Source organism: Sander lucioperca, chromosome 4 (genome assembly GCF_008315115.2).
Source record: "Sander lucioperca isolate FBNREF2018 chromosome 4, SLUC_FBN_1.2, whole genome shotgun sequence".
Taxonomy (NCBI): Eukaryota; Metazoa; Chordata; class Actinopteri; order Perciformes; family Percidae; genus Sander; species Sander lucioperca.
This window is the reverse complement of record NC_050176.1, coordinates 43,584,607-43,605,298: the sequence shown is the minus strand read 5'-3', so window position 1 is coordinate 43,605,298 and position 20,692 is coordinate 43,584,607. Positions and strand designations below refer to the sequence as shown.

Genomic DNA, 20,692 nt, shown 5'->3' with positions numbered 1-20,692 from the left:
TTTTAAATTAATAATCTGAATCTGCAGTTTCTAGTAACTAATGTTGTCAAATACATGTAATGGCATAAAAAGTAGTATAAAGTACATAAAGTACGTACCTCGGAATTGTAGATAAGTACAGTAGGGCTACATGAGCAAATGCACTTAGTTAAATTCCACCCCTGCATGTTTTGACATGCATTCTGTATGTGTGCGCAACCAATCAAGAGGCAAAAGATTTATGTAACAGCAACAATTGTAGTTGTGCGGTTGGGTGAGGAAGGTCAGGGTGGATGTGGGATGCGGTTAGAGATGGGGTTCAGCATGGTGGTGGGGTGTTGCATAAGTGGAAAGTTGGGGGTAAGTTGCAGCTGTGCAATAGTGCTGCTTTCTCTCTGCCTGCGTGCTCGGCTCTATCAAGTGGCCATGAACGCCTACAGTTAGTGCTGTCTCATTGACGGTCAACGAGTTTCCTGGAGGAGGGGTGGTGGCTGTGTGTGTGTGTGTGTGTGTGTGTGTGTGTGTGTGTGTGTGTGTGTGTGTGTGTGTGTGTGTGTGATGGGTGTTTGGACATATGGGGTGGCAACCACTGCATGGGAGAAAGGGAGAGGGGGGAAAACAAAAAAAGAATACAGCCACCAGGATGCTCTGGGAAGCCCTACACCCGGTCTTGGGACCACACAACAGGAAGAGCTGCTTTCACAACGCTGCTATGGCTGACTCTGCCCGCTCTGCTGTGCCAGGCTGATCTGTCCCCTCCTGCTTCGTTATAAAACCACAGAGAGCATTACAGACTGAGGCAGGGGTCACACACACATATTAAGGGGGTACTGCAGTATTCTGCAATTGCACACACTAAAGTTCTAGCCAGGTTTTTGCAGCAACACAAGTGATATGCTGTGTTGTTGGGAGTTATTTTTACACTTTATGAAATATTATTAATATTAAAGATAAATGTGGCACACTCTTGCAAAAGGCTTCCTGGTGTCATGGTGGGATGCATTAGAGGATAAACAAATAGACATTTTTCACAGCAGAAATGTTGTCTTGTCATAGCAGGATTTAATAACATTAAAACAATTGCATTCCATTTAGATGAGCTAGTTCCATGGTCAACTGGTGGTATTGTGCATATTGGCTCACTGTCATGGCTTACTGGGACACTTGATGGAACTGAGCCACTGTTAACAAAATTTGTTTCACCAAGTCAAGATGTTTGTCTTGTATGTCAGAAATTGAAAATTTAATTTGCCTCAGAGTATCAAAAGCACAGGTGTTACTAATAACATTAAAACCTACAATAACAGTTTTTTGGCCACTTGGTAAAGGCAGACACAAGTTGTGAACACAAAATTGACATATCATCACCCTTTAAGTTGATATGGTGAACTTGTTGGCAAACAGTTGCTTGTGTTATTACATTATCATTCATTTTGGGTTGTGTTTCTGGTCACCTGGTGAATCTAAATCCAATATTCACTCTCTTTTAGCTCTGTTTGTGGTCTCCACCAACTTCTGAAAAAAAACATGTCTCTTAGCTGCTAAATGCTCCAACATGATCACCAGCTAGTTGCTAACTGTGTCTGTCTGCTGTTTGGTGCTGAGCAGGTAGTGTACAGTGAGTTTATAGAGCTTTTTTCTTTTTACTGAAAATAGCTGCCTGCTGCAGCTGAAAATGGCTATATGAAAGCGATAAAAGGGAACAGCTAACAATGCGCTAAACTTGATATAAAGCTCCGTAAAGCCGAATGGAGCTGCAGATTCAGATGATAATTCTCTGAAAGTTCATCACTACGAGCGACCCATTTCACATTGTATTTATGTTATTATTATTATTATACGAATATCAAGTATAGCTGCTATAACAATGGCTTTGTTCTATTTAAGTGTCCCAGTAAGCCATGACAGTGAGCCAGCGTGGACAACCCTGAAACTGAAGCAGCTTAATGAAATTGAGCCACTATTAATTTTATTATATATGTATGTTCTTTTCCTTCTGTGACAAGTCAAAATTTCTTCTGTGGAAAAGGCCTATTCACAGCTGTTTGCTCAAGAATCTTTGCACTAACTTTATCTGTGTCTAAAACTTTTTCTGCTCGCACCCTCAAACTAGCCAGCTTTATTTGTGTAAGGTCCCTAAGCTAAGAGTCTGAATCAACGACAATTCATTTCCAGGATGTCTAACTCCATTCTCTTCGAGAAACAATGACAAACTTCGAGCTAGCAAGCTACACACTAAAAATGGCAAGTTTTGAAGAAAATGTGGATTGTGCAACAAGGCAGGCCTGCTTGGTTCTTTTGAAGAATGAATGTAAAGATTTACAAAGAATATGTTTAATATCTAACTGGGACGTTTTGGGACCTATTGGCGGGGATTTGCTACGGACAAAATACACACAGCGTTACACTGGTAAGTGTAGTTTTATAAGAGCAAATTACGTTTAACCATGTATCCAGTTAATTTAAATAGCTCACGTTACTATATTGTGTGAACAGTTAACTTCAGTTAATATTGTATGTGGCGTTTTCTTTTGCGGGGTACAAATGTTCCACCAAAACAAGTTCCTTCCCAAGACCATTTTGCAGAGCCATCGTCTCGGCATCCAGAGCTTAGCGCCGCCCAAGACCATTGTGATTGGTTTAAATCAGAGATCTTTAACAGGGGGTCCTGTTAAAGATCTCTGAAAGTTTTTTTCAAAAATGTAAATGTTTTAACATGAATCCAACATATTATAAGCAAATATAAATCCGCACTGATGATAGGCTTACTGGCCTATAGGGAAGGTAGTCACTAAGGTAGCCATACACAGACACAATAAATCCGGATTTACTGTGCCATATGTATGTGTAACATTAAAAGATGATTTATAAAATCATGCCAACAATTATTATTTTAATAGCTTAATATTCTATGCATTAAAAAGGTATGTATAAAGGCTTTAGGCCGCCCTAGACCCAGTTTAATATGCAACTTCATTTTATACAATATTATTAGTAGGGGGTCCCTGATCCGTCTCTCTTTCAGCTAAGGGGTCTTGGTTTAAAAAACGTTGAAGACCCCTGGGGGCTGTTTCACAAAAGCAGAATTTATGAATCCAGGATAACCGATAAAGCAAGGCTTGACCTATAGTCTAATCTGTGCAGCCTGGCTTGGTGCGTTTCCCAAAGGCCAAGCCAGGCTGAGGAGGAGCGACTAGGATGAGCCAGCCTGAAGTAATTAGGATAGATGCGCGTTCACGGCTTTCTGTAACAGACTGCGAGGTAGATCACACTCTGTTTCTCCCTCTCTCTCATGGCCTAAAATATAAATATTCATATTAACTTCCACTGCAAATGACAAGGGACATTTTGTTTTTTTACAGAGGCCGAGTTTCCTTCTTTACATATTATATGCTTTGCTCCCTCGTATATATGGACATAGAAAATAAAGACACTGAATAAATTGTACTCTAAAATCTAGAAACTATAAAGATAATTAAGTGATAAATCCCATGCACACTGTAAACATGAATGTAACAGAGTATATGCATCTGTTATTTCCCCAAGCTAAATATAAGGTCAAAAACCATTGAGGTGTCCTCTCCCTGTTGTTACATGAATGTACAGTAGCCTACATCACTAGATAGTTACTGGTCCAGTGAACTATGAAGTCTATAATTTGGGAGGATTGTTCAATTAGGATATGTTCTTAAAATTGTATAATCCTCCCAAATTATATTCCCAGTTTACTGGACAACACAAATTGTGTGCTAAGAATGCCAAATACAATGCACATGGAAGAGGAACAAACATGATCCTTTATTGTTAAAGAATACAAAAAAAATAATCAACTAAAATAATTTAAGGTGCATTGGTCCACTATAGAAACACACATGTACAGCATGTTATGTATTGCTCTTAGTAACAGACTTAATTTAAAACACATTTGCAACTTCATTAGCGTTTTCTAATTATCTCAACAACTGCCGTAATATAGTCATCAAACTACAATATGTGAACAGCAGTTTTCATACAGCAATATAACAGTAACAATGACACAATGTCACATGAATAATTATAAAAAATAATGGTCACAACTTTAAATAATATCAGTGATTAACTGAGCAGCAATATGCACCTGTTGTATTTTAATGCAGGCTGACAATAATAAGGTAAAACCACTGAGTGAACTGAAAAGGCCGCAGCATTAATACATCCTGGTTGTTAGCCTGGTTGGGAGCAGGCTAGCTGCACAGAATACATCTCCATGGTAATTTAGGTGCCTCTGCTTTTGTGAAACCGAGTCAAGGCTAAATTGAGCCAGGATAACTGGGAAATCCCGGCTTAATCTGCTATCTAGATTTGGTCTGGCAATGCAAGACTACTAAGCTATTAATTCAACGTGAAAATATTAGAAACTTTATTAAAATCAACTAAACATCACAGCTTCTGCCTGAATTTACTAGTTCATTCTTTAGAGTAAAGTGCAAGCTTGTGTGTTTGGTTTTTAGGTCTAAATATTGCAATGGAGTATAGGTCAGAAAAAAGAAACTTTATAATATTGGTTGGGACTGCTGGGGTGTAAACCTTCTCTCCTTCTTTTGATACAGGAGGCCAAGCAGGGTGATGGTGGCCAGCCTGGGACTTAGAGATAAAGTCCTTGCCTCCGCCCCTCTTGCTACACCCACATGCACACAGAAATGCCATTAGCCCTTTAACATCAGTCACATACAGACTAAACCTGCATGTCCCATGTGAGGATTAGACATGCTAGAAGGTTCTTGGTCCTGAAGCAGCTTTAGCATGCTGATAATGAGCATACGGCATTTTAATGCAGAGGTTTAGCAAGTTGTGAGGTTTAGTAAATGCAAAAAAAAGTCAGTGTAGAACGGTGAAATTGTGAAAAATATTTAAAAAAATTCATGATAAAACTTTCCATCATATTTGCATTGTGACTCTCAAAACAGACAAAGACCCAATAATTATATAATAGTTTTTAATTAAGCACTAGTAGTACTAGTAGCACAGTGAAAATGCTGTGACCCATGTACTGTATATAGAATATAACTTGCTAAATGACTTACATAAGTTGAAATTCATGTTGAATGTACTACTTATAGAGATGGACATGAAATAACAATAAATCATCATTCAAAATAATAACTGCATTTATACTTTCTTACAGAATTTGACATATCTTGCAAACAGTAAGAGAAGCACCTAAATACTTTTTTATGTGCATTAACAAAATAAATTTAGCCAAGTTTAGCAGAGTTAATTTTGTCAAAATTATATATACTGTGAAAACATAATTTAGTGTGAGTGATATTCGCCCTTTTAAAAAACGTCATGAAAAAAATTTAATACAATTTGACAGAAGTATTTTAAAATGAATCCTTTAACTTGTGGCCAATTTGTATATAAAGAAACAAACAAAGACTAATAGAAAAGTGTCTGTGTTTTAAAGATTGTCTGGTGCAATGCATTTAAAATACATATTTGCCACTGTTTAATTATACACTCTTATGTCACTTATTCACAACTAAATGTTTTTGCATTTGTTATACATTTTATATGCATGATCTATTCAGCCTTTCATTCAGTTTTGAATACTTTCTCTCCTTGTTTTACCAGAGAGTCTATGCTGTCGTTCACTGCTCTCTCCACATTTTTTGCAGCTTTATCTGTCCTTTCTAACGTGTTTTTGTTGCCGATTTTCCGTCTGCCCACCTCAGTTACCGCAGATCCAGCAGCTGCCCCGACAGCTCCGCCAATCACACCCCCTAAAATCACACCGAGCACCAGACCCAGCAATGCGCCCCCTATGACTACCACGGGCACCTGTTTAGCAGTAGTCCCAATTTTCTCCCACACCGAGCTCTCCGCCACCATTTTGGCCCCTGATTTGGCCCCAGAGCCAACCTTCCCCCACACAGGACTTTGCGCCACCATCTTTGCACCGGTAACAATTCCAGCTCCAATTTGCACAGAGCCGTCGGCCATCAGTTTAGCTCCAGTTTTGGCCCCAGATCCTACTTTTTCCCACATAGGACTAGCTGCTGCTGACTTTGCTCCGGATCCCACCCATGCAGAACCATCCACCATTACCTTGGGAACTCTATCTCCTACTAGTTTGGACACATGTCCAACATTAGCTCCAACCTTCTCCCATACAGAACTATCAACCACCATCTTCTGGACATTTTGTGCTTTGCTGCCGACTGTCTCCCACACCGGACTACCTTTCACCTTCTTTGCTCCCTCACCGACCCACACAGAGCTATCTGCCAGGAGTTGAGGTAACATCTTTGCACCTGACTCCATTGTCTCCATAATGGAACGGAGAAGTGAAGGGGACATGGTGGAACGTGTAATGGGAGGAAGGCTGTCAATATTCATTGTACTTACACTCATCTCTGCCTCATCCCTTGTTTTCTCAATTTCATCCTCTGTCACTTCCTCTTCTGCCTCAGCCACAGGCTGCATGTAGGGATAAAGTAACCGCCTTTCAGAGCTGAGCTGTCTAACGTCGCCAAGTCTTTCTTGCTCTAGTTCCCCTCCCCTTCTCTCCCTTGCTATCTCCAACTGTCTCTGCCTCACTCGGTTCTCCGCCTCCTGAAAAGCAGGATGGGAATAGCACTGTCCTCCACCTTCCTTCACTGTCTGCTCCACCTTCTCTAGCAACTGTGCCACATTTCTTCTGTCCCTTCCACCTCCTTCCGTCTCCATCACATGAAACCTGTCGCCACATTTCTCCACAAGCTTTACCAAATCCCCCCGCTGACCAGCGATGTATGCCTCCACACTGTCATTTCCTACCTTCCCGCTCTTCTTCAGTTTATCTGCGTAAGTAAAGAGGAGCAGAGTGTGTCTCTGGACTGCTTCTGGGCCAAAAACTTCCTCGAGGACCCCGAGAGCCTGCAGCTCGGTCTTTGCAGGCTGGTCTAAGGGGACACACAGGAGGAAAGCGTGTGGACCGGGACTGGATAAAGCAACACAGGAGGAGATCTGAGCTCGCACCTCATCTGGAGTTTGTTCTGAACTGAACCAGTCTGGGGTATCCACTACCGCCACCTGCAAGTGAGAAAGGAGTAACATGCAGCAATATGAAGAGTTAATTCTTGGGAAATCCGCATGATTGAATTGTTTTATGATGGAAAACAAGACGAGAGTGTCAAAGATTAGATTTGGGGTGAAAATGAAAATGAAAACATGACAGCAAATAACATCTTAAAAACTTACCCGTCTTCCGTGAACCAGTGCTTTTTTTTTCTCACATTCCTGAGTGATCGCAGTGAGGCTGTCCGAGCGTGACTCAAACTCCTCCTGCCCCAGTATGATGTTACCAGCTGCACTCTTCCCTGCTCCAGATCGCCCGAGCAGCACCAGACGCAGCTCCGGAGATGATGAAGAAGATACGGAGGATGAGGGGAATGAGGAGGGAGAGGAGGATGAGGGCAATGAGGAGGGAGAAGAGGATGAGGGAAGAGAGGAGGGAGAGGAGGATGAGGGAAATGAGGAGGGAGAGGAGGATGAGGGCAATGAGGAGGGAGAAGAGGATGAGGGAAGAGAGGAGGGAGAGGAGGATGAGGGAAATGAGGAGGGAGAGGAGGCGAAGGTTGGTGAGGAAGGGGAAGAGAGGAAGACTGGCGAATGAGGAGATGAGGTCGGAGACGCCTCAGGGGATCTCTCTTCAAAGCTGTTCATTCTTTGGTGAACTGAAAACAATCAGGTGAAATTTGGAGTTTAATATGGAAAATTTAAAAATGACAATTATTTTAAAAACATCTTACATCATAGGAGTGCACTTTTTAGTGACATTATATGAGACAGTGGTCCTGTGACTCACAAGTAGTGACCACTCTCGGAGTTGATTTAACCTCAGACATTTGTGAGAGTATAGCTCCATCTACAGAGGAAAAACAGTAAATATAAGTCCTGTTTTGTGCTCACATTCATTTTCGACATGATATTGTGATGTATAACAACATTGGGTACAAAAATGCATACATTTACCTGCATTAAGTCTGAAACTGGGCGTCCTGTTCAACAGCCTGTCATCATGCGTCTCTGAATAGGACTGTTGCTCTGGTGCTGGCGTTGAATGAAGCCCGTTAGATCTTTGGCTCACACTCACACTCTCATCCCTCCCTCCTCTCTTCCTCCTCTCCAAGGCGGCGCTGTTCTCCTCTCTATTGATACTCCTGCGTGTTTCTGTGCTTTGGATGTGCGTTGAAGCAACAGTCTCTCTTCTCTCCTCCTTTTGAGCTCTGTAACTTTCCATAAGTTCTTTCTTTCTGTCTTTCACTCGCTTCTCCAGCTCTCTCTCCTGAGCTGTTTTCACATAGTATTCCCCATTTTCCTTCACCATATTGTCCACCTGTTACATAAATAAATAAATATACAAACAATATATTTAGTAAATCTCCCCCATACTCATATTTACAATTACAGCGTCACACTTTATAAGTGCTGCAGTTAATCTCCATTGTGGAATCAATTCCCATGTCAGTCAAAGTTGCAATGTAATCAGCCTAATTATTAATACCTGTCCGACTACGACTGAGTGTGATAGTAGGAGTGTGAAACAGGGCCTTGCTGAGAAAAACATGCATGCTCATTAACCTTCTGAGACAAAGCAGTTAAAACAAAGAGCTCTACCACTTGCAGTTTGCAATAAAACATAATTACTTTCTGAAGATCTTAAAAAGCGCTTGACAAAAATCAGGAAATATGCTGTACCTCTTTATTTGGGTTTTGTAAGTATCCATACTGACTAAATTGTGAGATAACCACCATAATCAGTATGAAAACAGAGAAGCTGTTAACAATACCACTGCAAAATGTGTGTGCAAACTCTAGTCTTGATGCCATTAATCGTTCTCTACACCGACGTCTCACCTTCTCCAGCAGCTCACAGACCTGCTCCCTGTCCTGACGCTTACGATTATTGAAGACATGGTACCTCCCCCGACAGCGCTCAATTATCTGCCTCAGGCCTGGGTGTTCTTTCTGCAGGTATTCCTGTGGAAAACAATTTACATTTGCAATGGGTTGCCTCTCTCCTGCTAAAAACAGCAGCTGATAAGTCTAAAATGGACACAGTGTATGGTGAGGAAATACTGCAAAGATGTCTGAAGGAGAATGCAGCAGTTTCCATTTAAGTATACAGTATGTAATAAATAATATGTTGTTGTATGAATTTGTTTACATAACCTAACTTAGTTAGAAAGATTACTTTAATTCCTGCGTCAGTGTGTCACGAGACTGGCCAACCCAGTTAAAAATTAAATACAAAAGCTCAATTTGAATTGCAGGGTACCAACGTGTATACCAGACTTTAAAAACACAAAAATTAAGAGGACTTGACATTTGTATCTAGTGTACAACTCTAATACCTCCACTGTTCTTCCCATCAAGTAGTCCCCACAGGTCAGCAGGACCAGGGTGTGATCCAGCACCTCGTCCCCAAACGCTTCCTCCAGCTCTGCAGGCACATGACTCTCCATCTGGTAACACCAGGGAAAGAAAAAGAGAAAAAAAGACTATTAGGGCTAATATTAGGAATTTTACTGCCAACTGTTATTTGATGATACACAGCTCTATATCAGCACCAAACCATCCACTCAGCTCACCCCCCTCTCCCTGGTCAACTGTCTGCATGACATCAAAGCCTGGATGTCATCCAACCTACTCAAACTGAACAACAACTAAACAGAGCTCTTAGTTGTGGCCCCCAAGGCGCTGCTCCTTTGGAGATCTCATCCTGGATGTTGATGGGTGCGCCATCTGCCCATCTTCGGAGGTCCGCAACCTTGGTGTAATCCTGGACTCCACCCCCACTTTCCATACATCAAATCCATCACTAAATCAGCCTTTTTTCATCTCAAAAACATCTCCAGACTCCTAGCCTGGTTGACACCAGACCCTTCTCAGTTGTAACTGAGAGTGGGTCTGGGCAAGGTTAATTCACAGCTCATTTCCAAAGGGGCGTCACCATGGACGCCGCTCAAATGCCTCTGGGCGCAATTGGATAGTCCTTCAACCAATCAGACCAACGATCCGGGTGACGTGGCAGCGACAGCGGCATAAACGGGTTGCTGTGCTTTGGTGGCCGTCAAGTTGAATGTAAACAGAAAGCTGCTTGCCGTCACTGCGCAATCGTCATCGTGTAAAGTCCGCCTCAACGGTTGTGAATGGTGCCTCGATTTGGAAAAATTGGAAATGGGCTTGAATTGGCTCTTGGCCAGACTGACATGCAGAGCAAATCTCAAATTTGTCAGAAGTTTGTCAGGGTTTTCCCAGGCTACCAGACTCCGGCAATCATTCTCTGACTCTGTGGCAGAATCCCTCATTCATGCTTTCATAACCTCCCGTTTGGACTACTGCAATGGAGTCCTGTCTGGGGTCCCCAGCAAAACCATAGACAGGCTCCAGTATGTCCAAAACTCTGCCGCCAGGGTCCTCACCCACACCAAGACCTGGCAGCGTATCACCCCAACCCTCATTCAGCTTCACTGGCTCCCAATTAAGTCCTGCATCGCATATAAAATCCTCCTTCTCACCTACAAATCCCTCCATGCCCTGGCCCCACAGTACCTCTCCGACCTCCTCCATCCATATACCCCACCCCGAAACCTGCGGTCCCCACACCAGACTCCATACCTTTGGAGACAGAGCCTTTAGTGTTGCAACCCCATCCCTCTGGAATACCCTCCCTACAGATAACCAATATGCTACATCCCTGGACATTTTAAAAAACTCCTGTTCACCACCGTTCACCACAGCCTACAACCTTCTTTAGCTTAGCCACAGTAATTCTGTAAAGTGTCCTTGGTTTTCTTAAAAGGCGCTATATAAATAAGTTATTATTATAATTATTATTATTTATTATAAAGACATGGTTAAAAATGATGCACATTATATACCAACATATTGTTCCTTGTACTACAAATATGAATGGATGTTGTATATATTAGGAAACACAGGAACGTAAATCAAAAGCATGTCTTTTACTTTTAAAACTACCAGAAAAAAAGTCATTGATGAATGCATGAGTCAATGAGAAATAATGGCAAAAGCAAAAACCACAAGTAGAAAGGCAAATAGAGAGACGGCAACCAACCTCTGTGAATTGGTTAACCGGCACCAGCAGCAAAATAGCATGTGGGCCTGGTGCTACCAGCGTCATCGCTCTCTCTGTCTCCTTCCTGACACTGTCCTCCATCTTGCCACCGTCCCAGTACCATCTCGGCGCCTCCACCAAAGTCACACTCCTGCTATCAGAGATGCCCTCAGAGATGCCCCGTCGCAGCTGGCAGCTCCTGGAGGCACTGGGAGAGATGGGGGACAGCTGGCCCAGGATAGTGTCTGCTGAAGACGTCTTTCCACATCCAATGTTTCCCAAAAGAACAAGTCTTAGCTCTGGGGGAGAGGACCCGTAGTAGCTCCCTCTCAAGTGTTCACTCATGGCTGGAAAGAAAGAAAAGAAGAGGAAGGGATCAAATGTACTATCTGGATGTAATTCAGTACCAAAGATTACTGGTTCTATTAGGTAGGAAGCTACACCAACGCACACCAACCAAAAGCGAGTTGTGAGAATGTGTTCATACATGTGTTTGACTGTTAAACTGACTGATAAAACGATATGTAAATAAAACTGGAAAAACAGACTTGGACAGGTTGGGTAGGAGTTTGTAACATCTGATATGTGGACAGGATGAGTCACTTCTAAAAACAAACTGATGACTTTTGATGCATTTCATCTGTGACGTGCATGATTCCAATTGTTTGTGTCCAATAGTTAAAAGTACAATGTCTTTGTATTTACTTTCTTCTGAGCATTACTTTTCTCTCCTTACATATTCACTCCATCCTCTCACCTGCATGAGTTAACAAGAACTAAGATAATTGATAACTGCTGTGCTCTTAGCTGAAGATTTAATTTCACTGAAACTTTTCTTCCTTTTCTGACTGCATGTCTTTTCTCTTATGTGATGCATGATACGCCACACCTTGCCAGTCCTGTTCAACTACATTCTACCTAGACTTTTATTTATGGACGGATATGCAACAATGCACAAAACATATCTGTGTACAAATGCACACAGAAATAAAGACTGAACATATGACACCACACATTAGTGCTGTATTTAATACAGACCGTACACATTTAGCACTAAAGGGATATTCAAACTTGGCATTAAAATAAAAGGGTACAGCTAGACAGACACTTGAGTCTATTCAAAGCTCACATAACACTGACAACCATTTGCATAATCTACAATTTGGTGCTTCAGTTAAACTCCCACTTAAATATTCAGATAACTAGCACAGTACTTAGTTTAGTAAACAGATGTATAATTCAAACAATAACAAACATACTTACTCAATCGTGTGAGGACTTTTAAGCTGTGTTCATGTAATGTCTTCTCTGTGTGCTCCGTTTGTTCAGTAGTCAGTAAATTATGTCGCTCATCCAGACAACTTCAGTACATGGCGACTGCCAGTCGACAATCTCACGAAAAGCTGCCTACGCAGGTGAAATCCGCAGTCTCAGAAAGGTATTTGTCTCACCACTCCCAATTTTGAACACATGAACACACATTTTTTTCGTGCACGACAGGTTTCTTTGATTCCATGATGTGGCAGAGGTGTGTCCCAGCGCACATGTGAATCATTATCTACCACACCCATGAAGTGTCAAAACTCATGGTTGACTGTCAAAAAAGCTGTCCTTCAGTGTTTATAGTCAAGGTTAATAACTGGTAAAATATGCCTGTACATTTTTGAGAGGCTACAGTTGTCATGACTGAGGGCATGTCACAGACAGAAGTGTCAAGTTGACGATAGTAAATCAACGAGGAACTTCCCTCTGCTTGTGTCGTGCGTAATACCGAATGGGCATTCCCAAAATAGTAACGTTACTTTGCAGTTTGATCCTACTACATAGTGTATTAAAACCTTAGCCTCAAGCTTCAATTATTTAGAGCCTGTGAGTTTTGTATTATCTATATAAAATTCCGTGTTGAATTATTACAGCGATTACGTAAGGGTCAATGCCTGACGATGTGTCCATAATCAGGAATTAATGGACAACGGCGAGGCCAGATCCTCAGGCTGCTGCAGACAGTACACATGGCGTATCATTTGTTCGTGAAAGTCTTTATTGATTTGAGGACAATGACATAGCTGGATAACTGTACCTAATGTTATTGACTTTAAATCTGGCTAGCATACTGTAGCTTTCTGACTCTTAGCTGAGCCAAAGGGTTCTATGAGCTGAGTGGACTAGAAATATATCCAACCAAGCTTTCAGAGGAGCTGCAGAAAGTGGGTAAGAGTTTCCCGACGATCTACATAGTTTCTTGTGCGGTGAATCATATCAGGCTGCTCTATAGGAGTCCTGAATCAAAAAGTAAGACAAGAAAAGTATTGTCAACCAAAACAGAGGCTACTCGCCCCTCCCTCCTCCTCATCCCATCCCCTCCCCCTCCCTTCCGCGCACTAACCCCCCAACCCCCACCTCCTAATCCTTCTTGTCGGTTATTGGCTGGAAGACTGTTTGTTATGTTTCGTGGTGAAGTTTGGCACAACAACTCTTTTTGTTGCCGTTTGTGGAGCCTGGGCTGTCTACAGAGACCGCGGTTGTGTGTTCAGGGGACAGGCAGCTCGCGGATAGTGAGGAGATGTTTGCTGTATGTGACAAAAAATGTTGCAGCCTAAAAAAAGTGTGACATTGCTTAGAGCACCTTTAAGTAATGTCTGTTAAGTCACTATCCGTCACAGAAGGAGGAATCACAATGTTGATTGAGCCTATGGCCCAATGATGAAAGTATTCCAAAGTGTGTATGTATATGTATATAAATAAATAAATATTATATATATATATATATATATAAATAAATATTATATATATATATATATATATATATATATATATATATATATATATATATACACACACACAAGATAATTTGTTTGGGCTTTTCTGCCTTTAATGGACAGGACAGGTGAGAAAGAAGAGAGAGAGGGGGAAGACATGCAGGAAATTGTCACAGGTCGGAGTCGAACCCTGGACCTCTGCGTCGAGGCATAAACCTCTAAATATATGTGCGCCTGCTCTACCCACTGAGCCAATCCGGCCACACAATATTTATATATTTGAGGTATTACGAACTGGGTGTCTGGCATGACATCTCCCGGTTAAAAGAATCTTGTATTAGTTTTTCTCCATTGTATACACACAAAAATGGAACTATGCACACAATTCTGAAAACTTGAAGCTTATGTATCAACAAGACTTTAGAAAAAAAATGGACAGAAAGGACATTGAGCTGTTTGCCGTGGTCATTTGATTACTAAGGCTGTGACAACATACGTCAGTGGGGCCGAAAAAGTGTGTCGCAGCTCACTGGGAGGATGGAGCTTGGGAGACGTTTTAACCCAGCGGCAGCGGGTCAGCAGGCTGTTTGCCTCATTTTCTAATTAACCATTGCAGCATGAAAGCACAGCGGAACCAGCAAGCCGACCAGTGGACGACTGGCTAGTTAGCTAGGTTGCTAACTCTGCCATGCCCCCCACGTCACAAAACGAGTCAAACAAAGCTATCACTCATCTGACGATAGCAATGTGCGTTGTGTGATTGAAGCATTAAATTGTTATATTTCAGTCATTAGCTAAGTGGCTGGCTCTGCATCGTAATGTTACTACTCCACTGCTCATTTGCCCGTTGCTGCAAAACCTCACCTCCGCGACTTGCTGCAAGTCGGTTTATACAGAAGTTAGTCCATTGCCATGTCAACGGTACACATAAAAATGGCTGCCGCTCTGACCATTCTGCTACGTTGATTTGAATCGAAATGGCCTTTCTATCCATTTTATTTCTATGGTCTGGAGTCCTGTTTGCTTCAAGTTTTCAGAATTGTGTGTATAGTTAAATTTTTTTGCATGTATACAATGGAGAAAAACTGCAGTTTGTAGTACTGCAAAATTTGCAGTACTTCATCATCAGTGGGCCATAGGCTTTATCACCATTGTGTTAATTCAGTGATAGTGACTTAGACATTTATTTTTAAATAAAAATCTTTGAGTTTACAGCTTTAAATGCTAACCTGTGGTCAAATAATAATTTGTAAAACTTAAATTGAAATTACTCTCTAAGCATATATTTAGCTTGACATGAGTTAATTGCTCATGTTGCATTATTGCAGGTTGGATGCACATATCCCATAAACTGTGAGCTTCAGTGTCCCCTGGTTATATGCAGTCACAATTATCATCAGAGGGGCCAAAAGATTCAGTTAAATTCCTTAAAATTAACTTATGCAAATTTGTAGTTTCTCCAACTTTTATATTTCAGTATAAACCAAGTGTGCGTGCGCTTAAGTAAAGCGTGCATGTGACTTATAAAGCATACGCACTTAAAAAAAAAACAAAAAAAAAAAAAACGTCCATGTCACCTTGAGGGCTCCGTAAGTAAAAGACTATGTAGTAAATATATGTGATGTTACATCAACTCCACTGTGAATAAGAAAAATACACAGACCGAAGGTATCTGGTCAGTAAAAAGAAGTTACATAATTCAATCTTTACACACATCTTTTAATTGACCAACCAATACAAGAAAGTAACCTGACATATTAAAGTAAACTTAGAATGTGCTGTGTGCTGCTAGTGTGGTCTTCATCATCACTCACAACCCGGGCATCACATAGGCAATGTTTCCCAGAGTGGAGGCCTTAAAAGAGAATAAAAAACAGGCATTTCCTCCTTAACATGTAACTGGAACAATAATTTAACGCGTGCATGAACGTGCACACATAGAGTGTAAAGTATGTGGTGTGTATGCGCTGATAAGTGGCTGCATCTCTCACCAGTGTGTGTTGAGTGCAGCTCCTCAGCTCTGGTATCTGTGCGGTGAGGCACATTAGAGGAGCCAGGGCACACAGCAGAGAGTCCAAGAGCAGAGACAAGCTACTCGACATACTCACCATTTTCTGGAGAGAGATAAAGAAAGTCAATTATCATCTCTTAATGCAGCGAATAGGCTTTATGTTCTCTTGACGCTAAATGTAACCTGTCCTTCTTGATCCTGTTGTCAGTTAGTGTTTGGGCAGATTAAAGATGCAGTAGGTAACATTTATAAAACTAATTTTCTGTCATATATGCTGAAACTGACCCTATGTTTGAGTAGAACTACTTGAAGCAGGTAATTAAAAAAAAATAAATCCAGCTCCTCTGGCACCACCTACAGCCTGTAGTGCGATTTGCAAAAATCCACAGCTCCCTGTTCAGATGCGCCAATCAGGGCCGGGGGGGGGGGTCTAACTGCGTTTCAATTACTGCTCATGCACACACCACCTTGTGGGGGGAGGGGGCTTAGGAGACTGTTTGGGCTTTAGCAGAAAGGGGGGGAGGGACTGAGAAGTTGTCGATGTTAAAATTCTTTGGCTAAAGCCTGGATCTTCCTATCTACCTAAAGCACCTTTAATGTAACAAAAACTAGAGAATTATCTTTGTGTCAAAACTTGAATTCTAGGACTGCAATATCTCATACTGTATCTCTCCTTCAACTCTTCCTAAAATACTGTTTAAGTACAAATTAGTGTTGTTAATTTTCAAAATTGTGTAAGACAAAATAGCTTTGACTATATTTACCTCCTTCAGTACCATACACAATATGTTAAATTTAAACAAACTATTTCTGTAATTTCCTCATTTTCCTCCTTAAGTATAAATGTGACAAAAAAAGGTTCAATGCTGCCTTTGGGTTTTATCCATATATTTTTAACTACACATAATATAATTTTTTCCTACACTGAATCTACTCACATTGGTCTCCTGAAGATGGTGTCCAATCAGGGACAAGGATTCTCCCAACAGGTGTAGGTGAGCTGCAGCACTGACAGGATCCTGATCAGCGCAGCCAGGACTCGTGGATGTGGATCTAAGAGTGTCCCAAGCTGAACTGGTGGGAATGCACATAGAACCAATGGGACTACTGGTGTCAGCCATGGGGCTAGACATCATGGGATTAACTAGAGAGCACACTGTAGAAGCAACGGCTGTCACTGAACTAGGAACAGGTATGAATGGACAAGGCCTGTGGGTTACTGGAGTAGAAGGAGGGGTGATAGTCCTGGTAATGGGACAGTCTGCCATGCTGTGCTGGTTATCTGGATACACCCAGTACTCTAACATGGAGCTTGGACTTGCCTGGGAGAAACAAAAAGGTAGAAAAATGATGATGAGTAGAAGTGAAAGTAGCAGTACTGAACAATATATAAGATAGTTACCTGATCAATGCTGCCCTCTGCTGTGCAACATGAATGCAACAACTTGTCTTGGATGTCCTGGAAGAGAGTTTAAAACACCATGAAGTATAGAAGGGATCAAATGACAGGTAGTTTAAATGAGTTCTTACAATCTTAACACCCACAAACAAACTTAATCCGACAGTGTAAAATGTATTTAATCTCATCTGTTCTCTCACCTCTTCTCCTTCTCTTTCTTCCCATCTGTCTCGTGACACACAGACTGGATAAGCAGGGAGGAAGCCAGAGGACTCTGCTCCATAAAGTTCAGGCTCACCTTCACTATTACCTGCAATGTGATGTATTTAGTATTAATATGTATTAGGATTGTACTATGGTCCTCATATGAACAGCCATGGCGTTTTAGCTACAATATGCTCACCATTTACCACTGAGATTTACTGTAATCCAGCCATGATGGAATTATGAGAGTTAAAATATAAAAAACTCTTTAGCCATTTGGGGAAATGAACATTTTAGTACTCAATGAATTGATTTTGGTGAAGTGTGCTGACAATCAACTGAAAGACCAAAAATCAAAGGGTCATTGTCCTGAGGGAAGGATAAGAGTTTTCGTCCTGTGGGATGGCTAAGGCTTTTAACAGCAAACGGCTATTGTCTAGGTACATTAACATGACCTTGGTTCTCAGGAAGGCCTCAGCTACTGCATGTGGTAAATGCCTGACTGAATCAACCTTTGTCATGAGGTCAGATGAGGTGAGGTTGTCCTTTTGTTTACTTGATGATACTGTATATAAGGCAAGGTATGCTGAAAGAACTTCAGAGATCATTCCAGATCTTCTCTCCATGCTGCATGAGTAAAGAAACCTGATTCATCACACCACTGATTCTTCAGTTTTTAGGAGAACTAGAAGAATTTCTCTGACACCATCTGCACAGCTGATAAACGCACACAGTTACCTTAAAAGCACCTTACCAGAGTGTTTCCTTTTCTTGTTGAGTAAACCTTCTGGTTCCTGAAAAATGTGAATAATAAGCTATCACACATGGGAAAATAAAATTAATCTCCAATGAACATCCAAAAATAACAATTTTGCAATCTGCAATCAGTTTTTTATAATATGTAAAGATACCTACCTAGAAACATACTTTCACTTAATTTCAGGGATCAATTCAATCACATACTGTATTTTTTAGCTGTCCGTTTCACAGAGTTAAATAGAGAGCTTAAACACACAGCCATACACTGTTAAAAGGCTGCCACAAAGCAGAACAGTCCAGAGTTCAAATATCTGCAGTTAAGGATACACCTCTGACATTGCAACAGAACGTATTCATGCCAATGAATCAATAGCATATGCCAAGAGACTACATGTATATCAAAATATATTAAATGTATTATTTGTCACATCCATAATCACAACTGCTGCAGATGAAAGATAATTTGAAAAACCTAATTTCTCCAACTACCACTAACTACCAGTAGAGACCCAGAGTCCACCTTGTAAAGCTTAATGGTGCTACATTCCTTAAAATCCGAATCAGCTTCCTCCAGCTCCTCCACATCCATCATTAAGTCTTTGCATGACCTTTTCTTCTCTCTCTGGCTGCCTCCACACACTGGGCCTGCTTCACCATCCATCTGCACCAGTCAGGGATGAGAGAGCAGAAATGTTCATGTAAAGTATGAGCTCCTAAGAAATAATTCAGCTAGAGTATGCGACCATTTCATTATGAAATGTGCTTTATTTTAAAGCTGAGATGGCCCTATTTTATTCAAGATTTATGTCAGACCAATGACTATGGTAATGCCACAGTAAGCAAAGCAAAATGATACCCTGCTAATGATCTTATTGCTAAATTTACACACATTGACACTTCCTGTACATTTTGTAAACTATATTTGATTATGAAAAATCCAAAATAATTTTTTGGGCAGATTTGGAGGCTTGCTTTTTTGAATCCACTAACTATGTGGTCTACTCTTTTGACCTTAGAAATATCATCTGTTTCTATAATAATCCAGATAATGGCGCTCTTATCTGATTAATTCCATTATTCCATATGCCAAATGTTTTATTCACAAATATTGTTTTTAATTCATTACCTAATTCAGTACGTTTTCTCATAGAACTGAATTATAAACTCAAGTCACTCAGTTTGTTAAACAACAAAAAAGTATTAAGCTTTTGGATAGAGCTTCTTCCCCTCCAAATCCTCTGACTGAATATGATTTCCCTGTGGTGTATACATGTTGTTTTATTTATTTTATGTAATTTGTCCTTAATATCCTCACTTTATGTTCATCACATATTTTTCTGTATGAATTATGTTTGATCTGTGTGCTAATGTTTACTTGTATATTGCATTTTGTCAATAAAAATAAATAAAATAGCTAGGCAAAATAGTGAGTAACTTGCTACTGTAGCTAGACGGTAGACCTACCTGTTGGTTTGGTACAGCGGACGTGTTGCTAATGTAGAAACCTAGCAACAATGACGGTTCTAAAAGTGGGGCTTTATTGTTATGACGTAGGCTAATAATACAGAGTACACTTGGGACTGTCTGCTCAGCAAATATTAGGTTTTTTAACGGGTTGAGTTCGTTTTAATCTAGGTTACAATCAAAACAAACGGATAAGGCTGTGAGTTAACAATTAACTTAATTAGTAACGTCACGTCTCGCCATGTTCAAAGTCTATCATCGACGGTTACAGCGACAGTTAACGTTAACGTTAATTCAGGGGAACTTTTCTGTATGATATATCCAGTTTTGTCGACTGAACAACGAGCTAACATATAGCTAACCACCTTTTACGCCTTAGGTAAACAACTTATTCTCGGTCGACTGGTCTGAAACACGGTGGAGGAAAAGTCGCTGACTCACGTTTAGTTCTCTCTCTCTCTCTCTCTCTCTCTCTCTCTCTCTCTCTCTCTGCTGATTCATGTTAAGACTGGAGTGAATGAACTGATTTAACAGATGACCAGTTATTATGTCTTGCTGCAGCTGGCTGAGCAGAAGCACGTGCTCATGCAGTTCGGAGACACATTTTTAGTTTTTACATAAACTCATCCTCTCTCAAGAATTCAATTATTTTTCCCCCCACACTATTTTACAGTAAGGTTTCAGTAGACATAATTCATTTCTACATATAAATTAATTTCAAATAAAATGATTTTATGTGAGCCTACCCCTAGGCTAATTACACTTTATGACCAAAAGTAGATATGCTTTTGTGTAAACCATGATCTGTTTACAAAAACACTTAATTATGCGTACTGCACCAATTGTAGGCAAATTTAAAAAGCTGAACTGTTGGCTCGATTAGTTTTTATGGCAGTAACATTATTTACAAAAAGAATATGAATCCAAGTGGTTTTCATAGCGTAACTTTAATCCCAACAGTTTTTTGTTTTAATGGAGAAAATCATAGCAGCAGCTTCTGCTGCCTGACTCAA

General features: G+C 40.8%; 2 protein-coding genes across 3 annotated transcripts; both read right to left on the bottom strand.

Moving 5' to 3' along the window:
- Positions 1-3,099: 3,099 nt before the first annotated feature.
- On the bottom strand, positions 3,100-20,140 carry LOC116040473. Its single transcript, XM_031285857.2, has 11 exons — positions 20,121-20,140; positions 18,736-18,876; positions 18,211-18,250; positions 17,453-17,562; positions 17,256-17,312; positions 16,792-17,175; positions 15,834-15,956; positions 15,611-15,697; positions 13,191-13,196; positions 11,340-11,346; positions 3,100-3,110 (listed from the first exon to the last, which is right to left on the bottom strand). Exons 2-8 carry the CDS (start codon positions 18,874-18,876, stop codon positions 15,653-15,655), a joined length of 900 nt encoding a protein of 299 aa, XP_031141717.1. The 5' UTR covers positions 20,121-20,140; the 3' UTR covers positions 3,100-3,110; positions 11,340-11,346; positions 13,191-13,196; positions 15,611-15,652.
- LOC116040480 lies at positions 4,873-12,596 on the bottom strand. 2 transcript variants are annotated; one of them, XM_036000225.1, is made up of 9 exons: positions 12,347-12,596; positions 11,084-11,430; positions 9,357-9,467; positions 8,860-8,982; positions 7,975-8,338; positions 7,808-7,867; positions 7,573-7,676; positions 7,201-7,491; positions 4,873-7,032 (listed from the first exon to the last, which is right to left on the bottom strand). In XM_036000225.1, the coding sequence occupies exons 2-9, from the start codon at positions 11,426-11,428 to the stop codon at positions 5,554-5,556; spliced, it is 2,877 nt and encodes a 958-aa protein (XP_035856118.1). In that variant the 5' UTR covers positions 11,429-11,430; positions 12,347-12,596; the 3' UTR covers positions 4,873-5,553. The 2 variants fall into 2 exon arrangements, with proteins under 2 accessions (XP_035856118.1, XP_031141728.1); XM_031285868.2 differs by having other exon boundaries at positions 7,201-7,676.
- Positions 20,141-20,692: the final 552 nt, after the last annotated feature.